The following is a 21,676-nucleotide window of genomic DNA, read 5'->3' as shown; positions in this document are numbered from 1 at the left end:
CGGTGTACACCGGGAGGGCTTGACACGGTGCACAGAGCCGTTGGCGGTATCCCGGCTTGGGTGCTGAACGTGGCAGAGGTTCGACCCATTAATTGGTGCTTCCGTGACGCCCCCCGCACCGATGCCCGGGGAATTAAATGAAAGGTTACAGCACTGCAGCGGCAGCGGAACGGTGATCGTTCGGAAGTGCTCGGCGTGGAGCACAGAGCCATCGCTGTCTGCCGGCTCGGTGGAGAGGAGCGCAGCGGGGTGGAGACTTCCTCTCGGAGTCTCCGGGGTACATGAAAGCAGCGGCAACTCGAGGTTGCCAGTGCCAGGGAACGAAATTAACAGATCCAGCATCGCAGCGGCAACAGAACAGTGATCATAGGACGTGCTCAGCGCGAAGCACAGAGCCATCGCTATCTACCGGCTCGATGGAGAGGAGCGTTACAGGGTGGCGATTTCCTCTCAGAGTCTCCAGTGCCACGAAAGCAGCAGCAACTCAAAGGTACCAGTGCATAGCGACCCCCACCGTTCCCTCCCCCTCCCTCGTATTCACTCAGCTCGAAACGCACAATCTATCATCCGAAAACTCCTTTAGAGTTCGGAGGAAGGCATGCAAGCTCTGTCAGAAGGTCCTTATTCTATAGACTCCACCTGATCAGAGGCCATCTTAGAGTTTGGCAAGCATTGCATGAGCTCTGCAGACATTTCACAGATCGGGCACTTATACCCCACACATAAGCCCATATTTTCCTGGGTAATTGGAAACCTGTCTTCCCACATGCAGATCCACCTCTATTTTGATGATCCCTGAATTCCTGGAGAGGGGATGAACTCAGATGCCTCCACTGTTCACACACAAAATGGCCACAACAGGTTAACAAAGAAAAAGGACTACTTCCCTGCTCTAGCCTTTAACTGACATAGACAGAGGACTTCCTCTATGTCTGTGTGCACAATAGCTGTCATTTTAGTCTTATGTATGCTTTTCATAGCTATTCTCCAATATCTTTGTTGGCAACACCTTTGTTTTCTCCATTTGCGCTGGGATGCCTATTGGTAACCAGGCGCTATATAAAACTCGGTAATAATAATAATAATAATAACTTCCTTGCCAGTACTGCTTTAGTCAGCATACCGAGCTTCCATCTTGGACTGTCTTCACGCTTAACCCGGTCTCTTTGCCCCCTAATTGACCACCTCTTTGTAGCTCTTCCCCGTTGGCCTTTAACTGAAATATTCAGAGAACTTCCTTCCCAGCACTGCCCTAGTCAAACAACCAAGCATTCATCCTGGACTGCCTTCATCTATAACCTGTCTCTCTTTTCCGCAAATTGAGTAGCACATCTCAAAAACAGCTTCCATCTGTTTTACCCTCTGTGAATCAAATTTTATCCACATTATGGAGCGCACTGGCAACTTCATTTTCTCCATCACTTACCCCCCAAACCTCTCAAAAAAAGCAGCTAAAAACTCCAAACATAACTTATTAAAATCTCATTCCGAAACCCCAATCTCTGACCCATACTTCTCTATGAACAATGGGCTCATCATGAACGACATCATCTTCTTTACAAAAAGAAGAGCTCAATGGAGAAAAGCCTTTCTCGCACTCTTTAAGGTCTCTTTCATGAAAAAAACAGCTCACGGACTTACACTATCTATCCTTCCCTCCATTTTCTTCAATGCTGCAGACACCGTTAACATCTATCATAATGGAATCATCCTCATACAATCCTCCGACCGCAACCTCAATATGATAGATCACATATTTCCTCTCATCAAGGAGAGAGGCTCGCTAACTCAACCCCCCTCTCCATCCAACTCTTCTGAAATTGTCAACTCCCAACATGACCCAGCTATAACTCAGGATACCATGCTGTCCCCTGCTGCTCCGACACAAACTCTAGTCCTCATGGACTCTCCACCCAAGAACTCATCCCACCTTATATCCGCCTCTCTCCTTAACCCTACCAATACACTATCTCTCCCTCCTCCCCCTGCACCACCTCCCCCGCTCACCTTCTCTCCCAACACCCCCCTGCAAACCGTCTGCCACACCTATACTACCTCTAAACCTGGCTTAGCCGGTCTCTCAGTCCCATCACCCTTCACCCACGCCCCCACCCTCGCCCCCCACCATTACTCCCAGCTCCGACCTTCAGACCCTCAGCCCTATCTCCACCCCCACAGATCCTAGCATTGCCCTCTATCCTGCCTGTATGACGCACAAAGCCCTACACCACAATTCCCCGCTCTACCTAGCTCAGAAACTTGAGCTCTCATCAGGCAGCAGAGCCTCCAGGAGTGCCAAGACACTTCTTCTAAAACCACAACGATTTGTCAAGACAAAAACATATCCGTTCATTCTCTGGTATTGCCCCTAGGATTTGGAACGCTCTGCCCACTGAAACAAGAACGAACTCGTCATCGGCCTACTTCAGGAAAGAAGTGAAAGCGATCCTCATGGCCAAATTCACGTGAACTCTGGCCTATTGCTTGCCTTATTGTACATTATATCTATCTATGTCTGTGTGCACAATAGCTGTCATTTTAGTCTTATGTATGCTTTTCATAGCTATTCTCCAATATCTTTGTTGGCAACACCTTTGTTTTCTCCATTTGACTGTAAAGCGCTCTGTTACCCGCAAGGGTCTTGTTCGCGCTATATAAAACCCTCAAATAAATAAATATGATTTAATAATTTTAGAAATTCACAAAACTTTTCCAGGTTACACCTGAGGAGGGGGCCTCCTGCAGACCAGTAGTAACCAGTGGAGTTCAGTTATTTAGCGCAGAGTTTATTCAGAAGAACAAGGCAAGTACAACCAACAGCCCTATTCAACAGTAGCTGTATTACCACAACTTACACTACGCAGTAGTATTAAAAAACAGAACATTGCCAAATGTGGCATGTAGGACAAACTGCATAACAGTTGTATATAGTCTTATTTGTTGTCATATGCTGCAAAAACATGCTCTAACAATCATGGCTAGGTTGTTGTTTTGGGGTGGCAAACCTGGCATAATTTGCAAAGCATTGACATTGGCATGTAAATGCATACTATATAATTCTGGTAGGCACCCAATAGGATCTGGTCTCAGCGGTAAAGTGGACAGCTTACGGTGAAGAATACTTTGGCCATTAAAGAATGTCTTTATGACAAAGGCATTGAGTATCTGATGTGAATTTGTGACATAACACTGATAGGATGTACGCCAGAATCAGACTTGGGGCAGTGCGTGTTGTCTATGGCTTGCTTCCAGCAGAATTTCAAGGAGTCATCAAGTGAGTTTGTACCACACAGGGGATATCATAATCACAAAAGAACAGAAGGAAATAAAACACAAACGAAAAAAATTCGTATACATTGAAAAATTATTTTATTATTCAATTTCTAGAAAGCTGAACGATCAGAGCAAAATTGTACATTTCACATCTTTATTTTTTATATTCTTTAAACAGGAATTTCATAAGTATTCCAATTTTGAAAGCTGAAATCCCAAAATGGCCACTTTTTCCTATGACATGTTCCGTCCCCTCCACTCAATCTATTTGGAATTCTATAAAAGGGAACAAATATTCAAAGAAAACATGTTGCCCAGACCAGAAAACTATTCCAAGAAATACCTCTGTAAATACATCACTTTTAACGGCACAAACAAAATCTGCATTAGAAGTCTATGTAATACTTTTCAAAAACGTGTAGCTAATTGTCCTATTGCTAAATTTCACCAAAACCCACCATGATAATCATCAGTGTATTGTCCTATGTAGACTACAGTAATAGACTTTATAAACATCTAGGACTGCTAGTGTGTTCAATAAGCAGACCATCTACAAAGCACAGCAGTCATGCCCCTGCTACACCTCAAATCCAAAGACCACCTTAATACTTCAAGGCAGTGGCTCCTTACAAACTGCATGATAGCTTTCGAAGCACTATGTATGTGCAGAAAAATGTACAAACATAGGATTGAAATTTCAGAAACGCAAACTAAACAAAATGTGGCCACAGGCGACCACTGTAGTCTGATTCAGCACTCCTGCTGGCTCTCCGTCCCGCACTACTACTACTAGTCCAACTGGGTGGGACCTCCTTGGCATAAGAGACTAAACTCTGGAACAGACTCCTTCAACACATCTAACATCTAAGACAATGACATTTCATGAATGGATTAAAAACCAAGCTCTTCCACCAGCTGCACAACTTGACGGGAATGTATCTACAATGTATAGAACAAGCTAGCCCAGATACCGAATATTGCGGCTAACCGCACCGCACACACAAAGCAGACTCACCACCAAAACTGGCTATGCTGGCAACCTCCAAATAAGAAACTTAACGAAAATGCTGTCCCATAACATAAAAAACCTCTGCCATGCGACTACATACCACAATCTCCAGCACAGCACCTCCAACTACTCACTATACTTGAAAAACCGCCATCCTTCAGTCACACCTCACTAATACCATAACAAACAAACAAACAATGCATCATACACTTTCCGCACACCAGCAAAACCTCACGCAATTTCCCTCACACATCTAATAGCAAGCTTGCTAACACATCCAATAAGGCAGATGGGTGAAAAGCAACACTTTTGTTTTTTCTTTTCAAGTCCTGAAATTGTTTTTATAAAATTCATTTCAATACAACAATACATGGAACTTGGTGGCAAGAGCAAATTTGCAAAGACAGCTAGAAACATAATTGGGGGAAAACGTTGTGCTCAGATTCCCTGAATGGTGTCTCATTCTACTAAATCCCTACCCATGTTCTAAATGCTCTAGACGAAAGGTGGACTATTTCCTCTCATGTTGGCATTTGGTTGGCAAGCACCTCCAAGTACCCATTGTATTGTAGGAGTGTGTGCTGCTTTCCATCAGAAGTAAAAAGTCTGGAGCAGCAAGGGAGGCGGGCACTACTTTATATTTTGATTCACAAACATGGGGTCATTCTAGCATGTACTCCTGGACAGCTATGCCCAACAGATTGGCCTCGTAGACTAATTTCTACAGAAATGTATTCTTAATCTATTTATTTCTTCATTTCCTAACTCAAAATTAAGCATTGAAAGACTAAGATAGAAAAAAATACCTATAATAGGAAAGCTAGCGAAGGATTTATGGCTACCATGGCATGCTATAAGTGATCCACATAGAAGCTTTGCTTGAGTTCATCTACACGGACACCATTGAGTAAGACTTGTTGGACAACGGGGTGAAACTGGGCTCAGCTTAGGCCATGGTCTGGCGGCTAAACAGGTCCAGGGTAACCGCGCTGAGGAACGCCGGGATGCTGTTCTGGTGATGGAGGTGCAGATCGATGAACTCGCGGACAGTCAGGGAGAAGTCAGTTTCCAGCAGCTGCATCTTTCCTCCAGGAGTTGATGACTGCAAAGAGATGGAGAGTTAAGAGATTTCATTATTTATGTATTTACTTTCATCGTGTTCTATATTTCAAACACAATCTGGATGGACATATGAAATCCCAACACAAGAAGATTTATTTATACAAAGTACAAAGGTATAGAATAATTTAATTGAAACAGTTCAGTAGGTTGTAGTCCAGAAACCTTCAACAGAGGCACAGAAAACAACCATCTCACTTCCAATAAGCTGTGGTACATCAACTACAGGGGGGTTATAAACAGGGGCTGCTCCTAGCTAAGTCGGAGGAGCGTTGCCCCACTGCTTTGAAGCACTGCAAAAAATAAAATTACACAATGTTTTATTTTTTCGTGCTGGTGCAGTTTTGCGTGACGGACGGGGCTCAACTGGGCAGAGCAGGTGGGAGGATTGGTGGCACTCTTTAAGTCCGCATGACTGTTTGGACAGCCGTCTTGGGCCGGAGAAATAGTCATGCGCACTTTGCATGTTCTCCACCGGCTGTATAGTACATGCTGGTTGGATAACATGCACAGACTCCCCGTCTCCGTCTAAACCACAACGCTCAAACCAATCACAAGGCTGCTAACAGAAACGCTGTGTTTTGCTTAGGGGAGCCGGTGTGCTTCCTGCTTCTGGTTCACCTAGAAGAAAGAGGAGGAGAGCTGGCAGCAGGCCAGCTAGCTGGTCGGCAGGTAAGAGATCTTTTTCAACCACCACGCCTCTTCTGCTGACTGGTTATTAAAGGCCTTCGATAAAGTATTTTACAAGTCTCGGAGATGGGTGCTAGACAAAATCTCGGTCAAGCAAGATGGGTTGTAGGAGGGCAGTAACATTATTAAGGACGTTTTGAGGAGGAAAGATTGAAGTGGCAGGATAAGCCAAAGTAAGACTTCGATAGGATGACCAGATTTTCAAAACCAAAACCTGGGTCATTTCAATAACATTGAAGTAGAATTACAATGTCACCAAGACTGAGGGGCACAGGATGGCGTCATTGACAGTGCTCACAACCACAGAAAACACAAACGAGGCACCAAGCAGAATAAATTACAAACAACTTTTACACAGAGTGTCATCCCTTTTAAATAAATTGATTTCTGAAAAGGGTAGTAACTGGAACACACAAAAGCCCGTCTCCCTCTTTGTTTAGTTGACACTTTCTAACAAGCATTGGCATAGTCAATAGGTCTCGCCTTTGGGACCTTATAAGTGTTTAGCTATGCAACAGTTGCATAACTAAATACTTATAAGGTTCCAAAAGCGAGACCTATTGGCTATGCAAAGGGGCCGCGAAAGTGATCGCGATCAAACATCAAAGCAGCTGTGCGGCCGTGAAAGTAATCGCGGTAAAGCGCGGCGCGCGAGCCTGCGCACATGCACTGTAGCTCTAGGCTGGCCTGGTAGCACTTTTTGGAGCCCTCTCAATAAATATCGCCAGACCAGCGCAAGCGCTGGGTCAGGCGAGACCTAAAAACGGGGGCATGTGCTAAATTCAGTGAAATCTGCTAGGACAGATAATGATAAACCGGGACTCTCCCAGCAAATTCAGGATGTCTCGTCATCCTAGACCAGATGTGGGCGCCCCGTTAAAAGCTTGTACCAGGCTTGAGCCCGGAGCCTGTCTCTGACTTGAGTCTGGAGCCTGACTGCGGCTCAGCTTGAGGTCCTGTTGGATCCTTGAGCCTGTAATAAGCTGGGCTTTCTTGTCGCTTTTGTAGGCCACCCCCTCTCTACCTTCAAACACACAGCGCCAAAACAAAGCATTAGCATTAAAAGTAAAAAGGAGAGAAATAGAAACCCAGTTGGTGGATTTGTACAAAGTGGCACCAGAAAAAGTGGATTATTCGCGTCTTTCATGCTTCACCAAATATATTTCTTGGATCCTCCTTTTTCTTCACTGTTGCAGAAGAAATCACCTTGAATTATGTGAGTTCAGAATCCCAGCTGTGCACAAAATCTACTGTATTTGATGTAATATACTTTAATGTTGCTCTATCTAGAGAAACAAGAATCTGCTAAACATACAGGGTGGGCGTGGGAGCAGGAATGGTTGGAAGTTAAAATCTATCCTTTTAATAGGTACTTCTCAGTGCCTTGCTATAATTTGACCAATAAATGTGAACGGGTCCACATATTAAAGAAATGCACTTTACGAATTTTGTAGACACTTTACCGGATGGTTGTATGATTTACATGACAAACATTTTCGGGGCTCGGCTCGTGCATGGGTTCGAAGAGCCAAGCCTGACCTTTGGCTCGGCTCGCCCTGTTAATTCATTGGCGCGCCCACCTCTACCCTAAACTGAGAGATAGATGAGACACAGCCACATAAACAAGGGTAATAGAGGAGGAAAGAAAGCCAGCGACAGAAGGGGTGCAAACAGACTCGAATGAAAGAGGAGAAGCTGTTAATACTCGTCTGAGCGCTGCATACATTAAACTCCCTAATTCCAGAGTCTCCTTCCGTGTCTGCGGGTGCTGTAATGCGGTTATCGGCGTTCCAGCAGGTGTCTCGCCCAATATTTAATTGGACCGCTATTAAGCTTTGAATTTCTAAAACCTGAGAGACGCCGCCCTCCGTGAGTCTGGCATGAATAAAACAGGGATGGAGAGAGGGTTTGTAACTTCAATAAAATACGCGAGAAGTGTCTGCTTAATTAAGATATGCAAGCAGAAGGACGCGTCGCTAGACAAGAGCTGGCCCATCTAAGGGAAGGTTTCGTCTATCGTGGGCTGTTTATGGATGTATTCCCAGGTTTATATAGCGCCGGCCAACACGGTCGGCGTCAGTGCGCTTTACACATAAAACCACTTTGGAGAGCAAGAACCAGCCCATACACCAACTGACAGCCTCACTCAGCCCACATTCCACAGCACCAACCACACGAACATTCCACACCACATTCACACTGGCTGAGCAGCAAGTATGACACCTTCCTTGCAAAGAAAAAGTAAAAACATTAGACAGTACCGAAAAACACACCTGCCCAACAGGGAGCAGAACAGACTGGGCAAACTGGAATAATGTGGAGACTTGAAAGGCAGGTTACAGGAGCAGAAAAAGTGAGGGGAAGTTGGATAGGGTTGGAGGACGGCAGGAAAGAAGTGGAGCAAAGAATAAAAGGAGATACAGAAAAGGTCAACAATGAAGGGATAACGGTATGGTGGGAGAGGGCTGTGACCGCATCATACAGAATGCACATTTAGTATGTCCAGGATGGCTGGGCAGGTGAGGAATTAACATAATATCAGTCAAGCGAGCAAGGTTTCAAGAGGTCAGAGTGTGAATCTTCACCACTGTGAGTCCATGGCATCAGAGAATCCTTCACATCCAGGCGGAGGGAGATTGGTAAGGAAGGCAGTGTGAACAAAGAAGACACCTCTCTGCGCCTCTGCTGTTGTCAGCTACTAGGGAGCATTTTAGATTTCCTCCAAACATGGCAAGATGGCAGCTACCGACAAACCACTGATATTGTGCTACTGGAATAGTGAACATGTGGCACGTCCAGGAAGTTCCCTTAAAGGAGCCAACCAGTAATGATTTAAAAAAAAAAAAACTATCTTTACACAGTCCTGCATCAGCAATAATCACCTACAATAAGTCATTCCAAAATGTTGTTTTGATGTTGTCTGCTTGCATTTTGTTATAACAAACAACTGTACAATTACTTAAATGGTTGCTAAACTTAAAAAAATTATGAAAACACACAATCATCAACAAGTTAAACAACCAAGAAAGCAAACGGTTGCGCTGTGAGGTCGACAACGTTTTGACCTGAGGTTAGTCCAGGTCATCTTCAGGACTGGGTTACAACAGGTTTTGTAAATGCTGTTTGGAAACCAGGAAATCCAGGGGATTGAGCTTCAGTATATGCACCCAAGATCTGGTGTGCAGGAGGATCAAGATAGATGGACAGAGGTGAGGCACTACCGGTGTGGTGTGCAAAGGAATTATCCTGTGAGGTGCTGGCATGCACGTCCAGGGTTCCGGATTGCGTGTGGCACTAACGTTGTGGGGAGGGTTGATGTGTGCGGCGTAGTCAGACCAAGCTGTCGTCACGGTGAGGACGCCCAGGCTGGGATGATAGCCCAGTAATGGATACTGGTAGCAGCTCGAGAGGGCTGCGGGAAATCCCCCCCCCTCCTGTGGCTTTTTACTGCTGGCATTTTGTGACATCGTTCACAGATGGCCTCTTTAAACACTTGGAAAGTCACACTCTGGACTATCTAAGCATTCTACAGTGCCATAGTAACAGAAGATTATGCGCTGTACAAATGCAAATTTACAGCATCAGTATGTTTGGAAACCAACTGCATGTAGTTTCAAATATGTGTTGGGGATGACTTGATTCAACCAGTGACATTACTTCTTACAGTGGGTGTGGCTTGCAGCAGGTTTTTGTTTTCTTTTTCAGCATGGGCGTGAATTTCTGATTAAGACACACCCCGAAAACAGAACGGCGAATTTTAAGTCGAAGCCTACCAGACAGTGCGGCTGTCTTGTTTGCTAATTACATCTTGGGAACATTCGAAAACCTTCCCTGGGAATATATACCACCCATTTCTTACATTTGGCTTTGTGGTTTGTAGCTCACATTTATTAGCTTGCTTTCTATTGGCTGGCTCTATTTGTTTTAGGATGTCCTGTTTGAGTTTGTCCCTTCCGTTACCCAAACCCATTTACTATATTCTTCCACCAGTGCCTGATTTCTGTAAACAGGCCTTTGAATGCACAACAAATGTGACAAGATAAGAACAAGATTTAAAGGCAGAGGTCAAATCTCAGGCTCCGTCTTCCGAGGGAGCTCGGTATTTACTTTTCTTTCTCTGACTTGAAATTAAGAGGAATTATGTGACAATCTTGCTAGATGTTGGGGGAAGAAATGTTTTTTTCTCTTAGCACACAACAACATTTAATTGAACTATGAGAAATGAAACACATTTTTTAATTAATTCTTTAGTGTGTTGGAAACAAATACTTTATGACCAAAAAAACTCAATAGATTAGGTGATGGCATTTCCACACATTAGCGTTTGCACACTGCATTGTTTTATTAGTAAAACTGTATGTCTGTGCAAATGTAATGATCATTTCAATTGAAAATGTGTTGTCTGTAATGCCGGTCTGCTACCATACCAAGCATACGCCACTCTATGCCACTCCACTCTACACAGCTCCACACCACTGTACTCTACACTGCACCACTCGACACTACGTCACTCCACTCTATGCCACTCAACCCCACACTACTCTGCAGTAATGAAGAGTGCGGTAGTGCATAACACTCTACTGTGCGCCACTCCACTCTATGCCATTCTACTCTGTAACACTGCACTCTATGCCAGTTGTACTGCTTCACTCTCAAATAATAGAAATACCAGACCCCCACACGGAGGCACAAACACGGCTAAGTAATATAAACTCCTGTAAAGGGATTTCCCTCTCATAAAATGAGGCACATGAAAAGACTTTTCAGAATAAAGTATGGTGTTTTATTTGTGCAACACTCTCGAACAAAAAGGCTTTCCCACATGTTAAATGAACAACATTCAAATGTGTGTATATATCTAGCTATATATATATATATATATATATATATATATATATATATATATATATATATATATATAGAGAGAGAGAGAGAGAGAGAGAGATAGATAGATAGATAGATAGATATAGATAGATATACAATCAATAATAGCACACTTATAAGTGAGAAAATGCAACTGTTAAATGTCTGGAATAAAATACTAGCAGATAATACTGGATGTCCACTAATCGAAATCAGAAAGATATATACCCTAAATACATCAGATGATTATAACTACTGGAGACTTGAATGTGCACACAGACACACTCATACATCACAATGCCAATAATCAAAGAAAACACATCACCGGCTGCAAACACTGCATCCTAGCCCACTCCAGACTGGGACATTCACATCCTGGGTCAAGAGAATCCTCAAGTCGGGAACTGCTACACTGAAGTAGACGCGTCCACCTCCATTCAGGTTCCAAACAAATTCTGCTTTCCAAGTCAAGAACCCCCAGTTTTATAATCTCAAAGCACTAGAAGTTTCCGAGAGGACCTCCTCTGCGCCAAGGAAATTTACTGGAGTTGGCCACTCTCCATGCAAGCATTCCAAAGGCAAAGGAATTCTCAAGTATTCTTCTGTGCTCTCACATGTTTCAGCCCCTTATCTTAGCGAAGCTAGACAAAGTAGAAAACATTCTCGAAAAGTACAGAAAACAATCTTGAACGTGGATAGCCTAAACAACTTGAGTGATCTGGGGGCCTGCCTGTGCGCAAAGCTCAAGCTAGACAGAGTCAGAATTCAACATGAGGGCATGTCAAAGCCAACAGTAAGAACTTAATTAAACTTCCCAAAGAACAACACAACGCACATTTCTGCACCACTGCCTAAAGCACTACACACTTCTTCCCTTAATGTACAACATAATGCACATTTGAGCACCACTGCTTATAACATTATAGTCCGAGAAGTACATTCCACACCTCTCTCTCATGCTTTCAAATGCACATCCCACAAGTTCTGTTCCTTGAAAGGCTGTTCTACTCTGTGAAAGCATTCTCAGTCTGCAGCAACAAGGAGACACAAAAGAAATCTTCAAAGAAAAGTGCACATGCAGGAAACTATGTTGCACATTCAAGTAATTACCTAAAGGCAATTAAAATAATGCTACTCAAAGGTCATCATGTGGTCCCAATATATGGGAGTGCCTCTGGCACTACACTTGTGCACTCTATGCCATGCCACTCTACTCTGCACTCTACACCACTCCACTCTAATCTGTACCAATATGTTATATGCCACTACACTCTGCGCCACTGCACTCTACTCTGTGCTACTGCACTCTACATCACTTTACTCAAAATCCAATGCACTCTATGCCAGTCTACTCAGCACTACTCTTCTGCACTCTATGCACCTCTGCAGGTACTGTGCACCTCTCAACTTAATGCCAGTACACTCTACCCCACTCTACGCTAATCTACTCTGCACCACTTCACTTTACCCTGCAACACTGCCCTCTACACCAATGCACTACACTCTACCGAGCACCTTTCGACTCTATGCCACTTCAGTATACTTTGAAAGAAATCTACTCTATGCCACTGCACTCTACGCAACTCTACTTCACTCTGCGCCAAGCCACTACTCTACACCACTCTATGAGAGTACACTCTACCCTGCACCTCTCCACTCTATGGTACTTCACTCTAATCTGAAACAGTCCACTCGACAACACTACACTTCACTGTACGGCTCTCTACGCAACTCCCTCTATGCCACTTTACTCCACTCTATTCTACGACTCACTACTACTCTCTACGCCACTCCACTCTATGACATGCTATGATTTTTTACTCTACAAAACTACTCCACTCTAAGCCATTTCACTCTATGCCACTTCACAATCTACTCTGCTCTACTACACTCTACTCCAATCTACACCACTCCACTCTGCTCTATACCATTCCATGACACTCTATGCCACTCCACTCTACGCCCTTCCACTCTACCACACTCTACTCCCTCCAAGACACACAACACTCCACGCCAATCAACTCTACACCACTCCATAACACTTAACTCTACTCCACTTTACAACACTCTACTCCATGCCACTCTGCTTTACCCCACTAACTTTAAGCCATGCTGAACAGGCTGAAACATGGCTGAAACCTATTGGCAAAGTCAATAGCCCTTGCATAGATGAGACCTATTGGCTTTGCCAATGCTTGTGCTAAACAGAGGCTCCAAATCCGGGTATCATCACATTTCACTGGATACAAAGACCATGCAAATAAAGTTGCCCTTAAAGTTGACGAATGCCAGGTTATGAAATGTCATGCAACAGAGTATTTTGCAGTGGCGGTTTGCCATAAACTTACTTATTCATAACACATTCCATAAAATTGTACAACAAGCCTTCCAAACACTTGAAATGATTCATTCAGAGCACCATTTGGGATATTTTCCAATGGGCAAATAAAAACAAGTAGCAATTGTATTTCTCATTACAGGCATAAAACATGCTACTTGTTGTACTCAGAACTGGACTAAATACATTACAAATTAAACAGCAATTGATCTGGATACATTTTTGGCTACTACCAATTTTTTTTTTTACATTTAAGAATTGCGAAGGTAACTAACTGACATATAACATTTAACACACTGGTGGAAATCATCTCGGGCTTATGACATACTTTCATTTACATGTCCTATAAGTTCTATTTCTAATTTTTATACCAATTACTTTGTTTAGGAAATGCTAAAAACTTTAAATGTTTTCACTTGATTTAGAAACAATTAATAAGAGGAGCAGTCAATGTCAGACGCGATAAGTCGAGGCGTAGAACAGGAATTGAATTATTCGCTATGTTACCACCAAAATATGAATTCCCACGTCATGAAGACAAAAAAAATTACATCTTGTACACTGGAGCGCTCCTCATCAGTGATTGATTTTAGTTGAAAGCTTTGAAAGCCATCAGTACTTTCTCCCCAGACAGGCAGTGGCGGCTGCTACCGAGGTGCACGCCTGTGGCGGGGCGGGGGGATAGAGAAATAAATTATAAGGTGACTTACTTGCTGCTGGACCGCCGCCCTGCGTTGTCCTCTTCTTTTCCTGTTTTGAAGCAGGAAGCACACCCAGGCTCCCCCTAAGCCAATCACAACGCTGCAACGCAGTATTGTGATTGGTCTGAGTGCCGTGGTTTGGCGCTCAGACGTGGACAGGGAGCCTGTGCATGTTCCTCACCAAGAGTGCCGGCCAACCGTCATGCTCACTTAAGTGCCCACTACCCCCCCTTTGTTGGCTGTGACCACAGCCAAGCCCCTCTGCATGACAAAAGGAAAATAAAATGATAATAACGTAGTGTTATCATTTTATTTGACCTTTTTTCACTGCAAAGAAATACAGTGAGGCAGTGCTCCCGCGCCTTAGCAGAGGAGCCGCCACTGCAGACAGGATTGCATTTCTGGACTATCGAGTGCAACAATAATGTCACTAATATTGGGCAGAGTATCAAGGGACAAAATAGTAAAAGGTAAGTGCACAGTGGGCATATAAATGTACTACTCCTAACGCCACATCTCTGTACATGGAAGAGATCTACTTCGTCAAGACACACAGATGAGGATTTAGGTGTAGAATATCTATACATACATACGTTTCGATATGGTGTTTGATATTAGTGTCCCATGATGTGCTTTAGTCAATATTCAGGATAGAAGACACATTTTCTTTCTGTAGCTCAAGATGGGGATATTCAATATACTCTCCGATCAACATGGCAGAAAACGTGTGTTTGTTAAAAAAAAAAAAAAATCTTTCCTCATAGACATGCAATGTCCTTCCTCTTTTCTATGAACCTGCCATGCTACTTCTCCTTCATAGTGCTCCTTGGCAGCTGAACACGTTTTCACCACAATGGAAGAAAGAGACAACAGCTTCACTGAAAGAGCAGCACTAACCATCTCCCAGCAGTGAAGGTGATCAATAGGCCGCACGTTAACAAGTGTAAACTTAACCTCGAACCAGCTATCAGGATGACCGTATGTCTGGGTTCAAATCAATACATGTCTCTTAGTCTGCACAGACCAGAACGAATGGCCTACCTTGCTAGCTCTACTGAGTCACGTCTGCAACTAGAAGCAAGAAGTCCCTTGACTAAGCGCTTAATAACGTGAAATGGTACTTACCATGCCCATAGCTTCATCAACAGGGAGATGAAATCTGATGAGAAGGTCAGTCATTACAAAAAAGAGCTTATGAAGGTAAATAATATTCTGAGGTTGGAATCTCGCCTGCACGTATGGCACTCTACCCAAGGAACAGAGTATGAGACTAAAGAAACAGAGGTGGCCCCTCGGCTAAGGTGGGGGAGGGTCGCCCCACTGCTTGTCATGACTTCAAAAAAGGAAAAATAAAATGATAACACAATGTTATTATCATTTGATTTGTCCGTGCTGAGGCAGTTTTGAGAGGCGGGGCTGGGCAGAGCAGGGAAGAAGAGTGGTGACACTCTCTAAGTGTTCACATTAGTTTGGCCGGCCGTCTTGGACCGGCCAAACAGTCATGCGCACTTTGCATGTTCTCCACTGGCTGTATTGTACAGCCTGGGTGGAGAACATACCCAGGCTCCCAGTCCCTGTCTGAGTGCCGAACCACGGCGCTCAGACCAATAACAATGATGCATTCCAGGATTGTGATTGGCTTAGGGGAGCCTGGGTGCTTTCTATTCACACAAAAAGAAAAGGACAGAGGAGAGGAGGCGGCCAGCTGATAGGTAAGTTTTCTTTTTTTTAATACCACTGTCCCTCGCTCCCCTACTGCTGCCCGGGAGCAGCTGCCACTGTAAAGAAAACAGGTGAGGGAGATGCTCAGACAAATATGTACACAGTACAGGTTTGGCTCAGCTCAACCATGACACTGAGTTTCGACTCAGAATTAGCATTATAGATGGGGGCATGAAATGCTTCACTCACTGAAAGTTATGTTATAATGGATTGGGAGTGAGAACAGCCAGTGCCTATCTTTAAAAAGAAGGTCCTCTGTTGCAGCAAGCGTAAAAGCTCCAGGCTTGCTGCATGCAAATATGTTTGTACACTCAGCGTACGGGTTAAGAGTGTGAGACTTCTACCCAGCTCAGCCTGGTATCTGCGCACAGGTACACTGTTGCAGAAGGGATTTTTCATGGATGGGTGCTGCCCTGGGAAGGCCTTGTAATATGAATGGGCACTAACAGTGTCAGTATGTACGTCTGTAGTGATCAATGAGATGTCTGCGTGCTTCACTGTATTATACCCTTTGGGCGAAATGTACACTGAACTACAGGCTCATCGTAGTTAGGCTTAGAGGCTCAGTTGACGCACCAATATTATGCTAAATCGTGAGACCGAAATACAGATTTTACAATACTGAATGGTTCGGTGGGGGGTATTACGTAGTGCATAGGTGCATAAATAAGTGACTCACTGTTTGTATGTGTTGAAGACAGCATGTGTGCAGGACTGTATGGGTGGATGAGTGTGTGTATGGGTGTGTTAGTGAGTGAATGACTGTCTCAATAGTGTCTTTATGAGTAACTACATATGTTTTAAACTAGTATATGTGACTATTGGTGTATATAAGTGAGTATATGTGAGAGTGAGAGATTGAAAGAGTTCCTGTATGAATAAGTATGTGTTTCTATAAGCGATTGTTTAAAAGACTAACTATGTGTAAGTTTCTGTAGAAGTAAGTGTGGTGGTGTGTGTATATAACTGTATATGCAAGTAAATGGATGTTTGATTCTTTATTAGCATAAGTGACTATGTGTGTGAGTAACTATGGATGAGTGGCGTTGTGTAACAGGATGTATAGGTGTATGAGTACATATGATGAGTGAGTACATGTATGAGTGACTGTATAGTACTGTTGGTGAATGAGTGGATGTGTATGTGGATCTTAGAATTACTGAATAGGTTGTTGTAACTGATATTGGTATGTCCATTGTTTTGAAAATGTTAGTTTCTATTTTTGAATGTGTGTATCAAAGGTTATATTAGGGTGAGAGGAGGACTGCCACTCTATCACAAGGATGATGTCATCAGTGATGTCATTTGAGATGTCATCAGTGATGTCATGAGTGAGGTCACGGACCATGTCATGAGTGATGTAATATGTGACGTCATCAGCAGTGCATTGCGGGCGCGCGAGTTATAGTTAGCTGAACTAACTATAACGGGGGAATTTCAATGGTTTTGTACGAGTGAAAAGTCCAGCTAACTATAACGCCCCTGAAACCTATGGTTTTTTTCAGTGAATTTCTAAGGTTTTTTAAATGCTACTTCCCAACTATAACGTGCCTGAAACCTATGGTTTTTTCAGTGAATTTCATAGGTTTTTTAAATGCGAATTTCTAACTATGCCTACAGAGATAGGACTTGTGAAGAAAGAAGAAAAAACGCACAGAAAGAAAAAAAAGAAATGCAGAAAGAAGCAACAGAAGTCCTCAAAGACGAAGAAAAGTACAGGAAGAAGGATAACGTGCAGAAAGAACAAACAGAAGAGCATAAAGAAGCCTTGTTGCAAAATCATCCTGTACCCTCAACTTTTTCAGATGGATACTGGTGGTAACTGAGTCTGACTAACCAGTCCTAGAGCCAGTGCTATGTTAAAAGACACTCAGAATACAGTGAAAACACCTACATACACTAGGGAACACTATGCGTTGGGGTCCCCCTGTGATCATGACCTCCTCTGTAAGCCCCTAGTATATAATAGGGCAGGGGATTAAAACTACCTCTTAAAACGCGCCACAGGGCGTGTTTGCACACGTCACCTCAGGCCCCGTCCCCTCCCTTCACCACTGTGTAAACGCGCCCTGTGGCCATTGTAAGTTGAGAGATTAAGTCCCCTTGAATCCTAAGGGTCCCTAGGGTCAAACTAGCCCACTAGGTACCTCCAGTAAGCGCGACAGAGCTGCATTGAATAGAGGTGTAAAAAAAGGCGTGGCCTCAGAACACCTGTCTGCAAAGCAGCTCCCTGACGCATACTGGAGATACCTGTTGGGCTAGTTGGCCCTCAGGGACCCTCAGTATTGAAGGGGAATGAATTCCCCAACTTACAACTGGCCAGGGGGCGCGTTTGCAGAGTGCTGCAAGGAGGGGGCGTGGCCTCCAGCGCGATGTCGGTCTTTTATTTATTTTATTTTTTTAAGTCAGAGGGCTGTGTGGCCCCCCCTTCTTTTTCTAATTTACTGGCCCTGGGGACCCCATCCCCCAGGGCTTGCACCCTAATTTTGTTTGTTGAAAAAAATAAATTTGGCCCTCCCAAATGTCTTAATCGGCCCCGGGGACCCCAAACCCCGGGTCATGGCCTTTTTTTTTTTTTTAATTCTTTAGGAGGGGGCTGCGATGCCCCCCTCCTCAGGCCACTTATGGCCCCGGGGACCCCATCCCCCGGGGCCGGCCTTTGTTTTTTATTATTTTAAAAAAATATATATTTATAGAAACACCTAGGACATGCTGGACAAACCGTATGTACCCATCACCATGACGATTTGCGTGATATTCATTAAAACGCGACTATGCATAGAATGAATCCACATGGAATGTATTTACACCGCTAGTGAAGCTCTGACGTGTCTTGACGCCCTACCGTGCCTAATCCCGGCGCCCCCGCCGGTTGGTACTCTCCAAGTAGACACCCTTGTCGTTTATTTATACAAACGTGGGTAGCTATTGACGGGCACAGTTAATATACACGCACACCAAGCCATTCAAAGGGGATTCGACAAAAATTAGACCAAACTATGCAAGAAACCACCGCTGGATGTGTAATACTTTTTATTTTACTCACTGGAAAGGAGACGAACCTCAATTGAGAGTCACAGCGTGCTCCTGGCTGAGCCCAATGCTGTGTTACACCCACCAGTTCCCGCCGAGTGCCTCACACCTCTGTGTTGTATTCCACCAGCTAGTGCGTATGCTATGACACTCTAGCCCATGTGCACTGTAACACCACCCCGTGAATATGTCATGCCACACTTGCCTTCGCACGGGTTATATTGCCCCATCTAACGTGCCTTCCTCGATGCCTATGTTATAACGCACAGCGCTATGCCATACATATTACAATCTGGGATCCATATCTTTGTCACAGTGCATATGCAACGTTACACTCCCCAGCACATATTTTATATTAAAACTTTATAGACTAGTTAGGTTAGACAACACTGCCCTGTGCATATTACACTCCAAGGCGCATATCGCATAGCACGCGCTAGTGCCTGTGCTATGTCGCGCTCTCCAATGAATCTGTCATTGCGCACAATGTATTGCATATTATATTTCACGCCCCAGTTCATCTTATATCACACTTTTTGGTGCATAGTTTATACCATATTCTATATCTAGTTTTCATTTTCAATCATGCTCTCAGGACTATGTTCTATATAACACTGCGTTCACCTACCCTTTTCACGGGCATTACATTTTGCGATGAGGGGTGGTGGGTCAGGGGGTGTTTCTGCCAAGTGAGCCCGGAGTCACAGTCACAAACGTCCTCTTCTTCCTGAATAAAAGTGAGATTATGCTGCATACTTGTTCATATTTTAAGTAGTTCGCACAGACACACATTTTAAAAACACTAAAGTTCCTAATACCCACTTCTCTGAACAGTTAGCTTGCTGCCCCCCATCCACCTCCTCCCTATCCTCTGTTGTCTGAATCCATGGACTAGCCTCCTCCCACCTGCCATGCATGGTCTGATGTGCTGCCACTGCCCTCCATTTAGCATGATGTACCAGTCCACTCCTCCTGCCCTCCATTGCCCAATTCTATGGCCCATCATTGACCTCCTGCTTAGCCTCTGTGCTTAGCTTGCTGCCCCTATTCTCCTTCCCCCTGCCCTCCGATGTCTTTGTGCATGCCCCTGCTCCATCCTTTTTGCCCACCATGTTCCATGGACCTGCCACTCCTATCTACTCTGAGTGTTCTGTTGAGCTGCCACTCCCCTCACACCTGCATAGCATTGTCAGATGACTGTAACCTGTCCCTGCCACGTCCACCCTGCCTGTCCACATGCCATGCCCCGAACCCCTTCCTCCTGTCCTCATGGTCCATTTTACTGCCACACCCTTCTGCCCTCCCTGGTCTGTTGTGCTGCAACTGCTCCTCCTGCCTGTCCTGCACGGTCTGTTGTGAGGCCCCTTCCCCTGAACTCTCTTGTCTGTGCCCAGGTCCTGACCCTCCCGTCTATCCACCATGGTCCTTTGTGCATGCCCCTGCACCCTCCTTCTTGCCCATCATAGCCATTGTGCTGCCACTAACCCTCCCTCTTGACATGCATGGTCTTCTGTGCTGCCATGGCCCCTCCCACCTTCCCTGTGTGGTCAGCTAGCTGCCCCTGACCCCCTCCCTCCTTCCCTCCATGGACTATGTGTATGCCATCATAGTCTCATTGTTGCTCTCCATGGTTTGTCTTGTTTCTAGTGCCCATCCTGCCTGACCTCCATGGTCATCTTGCTGCTCCTGCCCTGCCCCCTTGCCCCCAGCCCTCTGTTTCCATGTGCAGAGCTCTATTCCCTCCCTCCTGGCTTGTCTGTTCCAGAGAAGAGGATGTGGTGTTACTTCCAGATCTGCAGACTTTGCAACTGGGGAACCAGGTTGGAGTTTCTGCTTCAGCTCAACATTCTGTGATTCTGGTCAAATCACTTAATCTCCCCATGTCTCCAACCAAAATGAATTTGATCTTCTGTGATGTAACCAATGCTCATGTAAAGCACTCCAATACCTGACAAGTCTGCACTATATAAAACTGCAAATACACAAAAAATAAGTGTTTTGCACACTTCTGTCATTGGGCTACATGTGGGCTACATCTGGGTGATATTTGTGCTGCATTTGGGCTCATTTGTCTCTGGTGGCCATCTTAGGAGATTTATTTGTTATGAAGTTTCCTAATTTCCTCATTTACTGCAGTCTCCTCAGTAGGAAATGCTTTCAGTTTTTTACTTTGATTCCATCAAGAAGGTATTCAGATATGTCACACATTTGCCATAAATTCTGAATGTTAGCACTCTAATTGCTCATTAGATCACTGTAGTAAAGCTACTGCTCACCACGGAAGTCTGCTGCTGGTATTAAAAGTGCATGTTTCAGTCTGCATATCAGAATTTCTTAATGAAATAGAAGAGGATTTGAGAAGTCACTCAAAATGTGCCCTAATTTTTCTTTCTTCAGCACTAATCATAATCTCTATGGCAAAATGAACCACCTCATTGTGTTCCTTTTTAAATTAAATGTTTTAAGTGTTACCAGTTTACTCCAATCAAGATGGCTTCAGGTGTGCCATACTTTTGTCATAAGTAAGACAGTAAGCGCTCTAGTTGTTCTTAAGAACACTCTGGGACATTCTGTAATTGGGCTATGCTTGGGCTACATCTGGGTGATATTTGGGCTACATTTGGGCTCTTTTGTCTCTGGTGGCCATCTTGGGAGATTTATTTGTTATGAAGTTTCCAAATTTCCTCATTTACTGCAGTCTCCTCAGTGGGAATACTTTCAGTTTTTTATTTTGGTTCCATCAAGAAGGCATTCAGATGTGTCACACATTTGCCATAAATTCTGAATGTTAGCACTCTAGTTGCTCATTAGATCACTGTAAAGCTACTGCTCACCAGGGAAGTCTGCTGCTGGTATTCAAAGTGCATGTTTCAGTCTGCATGTCAGAATTTTTTTATGAAATAGAAGAGGATTTGAGAAGTCAAAATG

General features: G+C 44.2%; 1 protein-coding gene across 1 annotated transcript in view; it reads right to left on the bottom strand.

Annotated features, from left to right (window-relative positions):
* Positions 1 to 3,352: 3,352 nt before the first annotated feature.
* MAD1L1 (mitotic arrest deficient 1 like 1) overlaps positions 3,353 to 21,676 on the bottom strand; it is a 2,477,345-nt gene continuing 2,459,021 nt past the window's right edge. The window contains exon 18 of the mRNA XM_085629234.1: positions 3,353 to 5,384. Within this exon, the coding sequence (XP_085485360.1) occupies positions 5,229 to 5,384 (156 nt within the window). The 3' untranslated portion in view covers positions 3,353 to 5,228. The remainder of the gene's footprint in view (positions 5,385 to 21,676) is intronic.

This window comes from Triturus cristatus, chromosome 10 (assembly GCF_964204655.1).
Source record: "Triturus cristatus chromosome 10, aTriCri1.1, whole genome shotgun sequence".
Classification (NCBI taxonomy): domain Eukaryota; kingdom Metazoa; phylum Chordata; class Amphibia; order Caudata; family Salamandridae; genus Triturus; species Triturus cristatus.
Note: the sequence above shows the minus strand (reverse complement) of the source record. Positions and strands in the feature narration are given on the sequence as shown.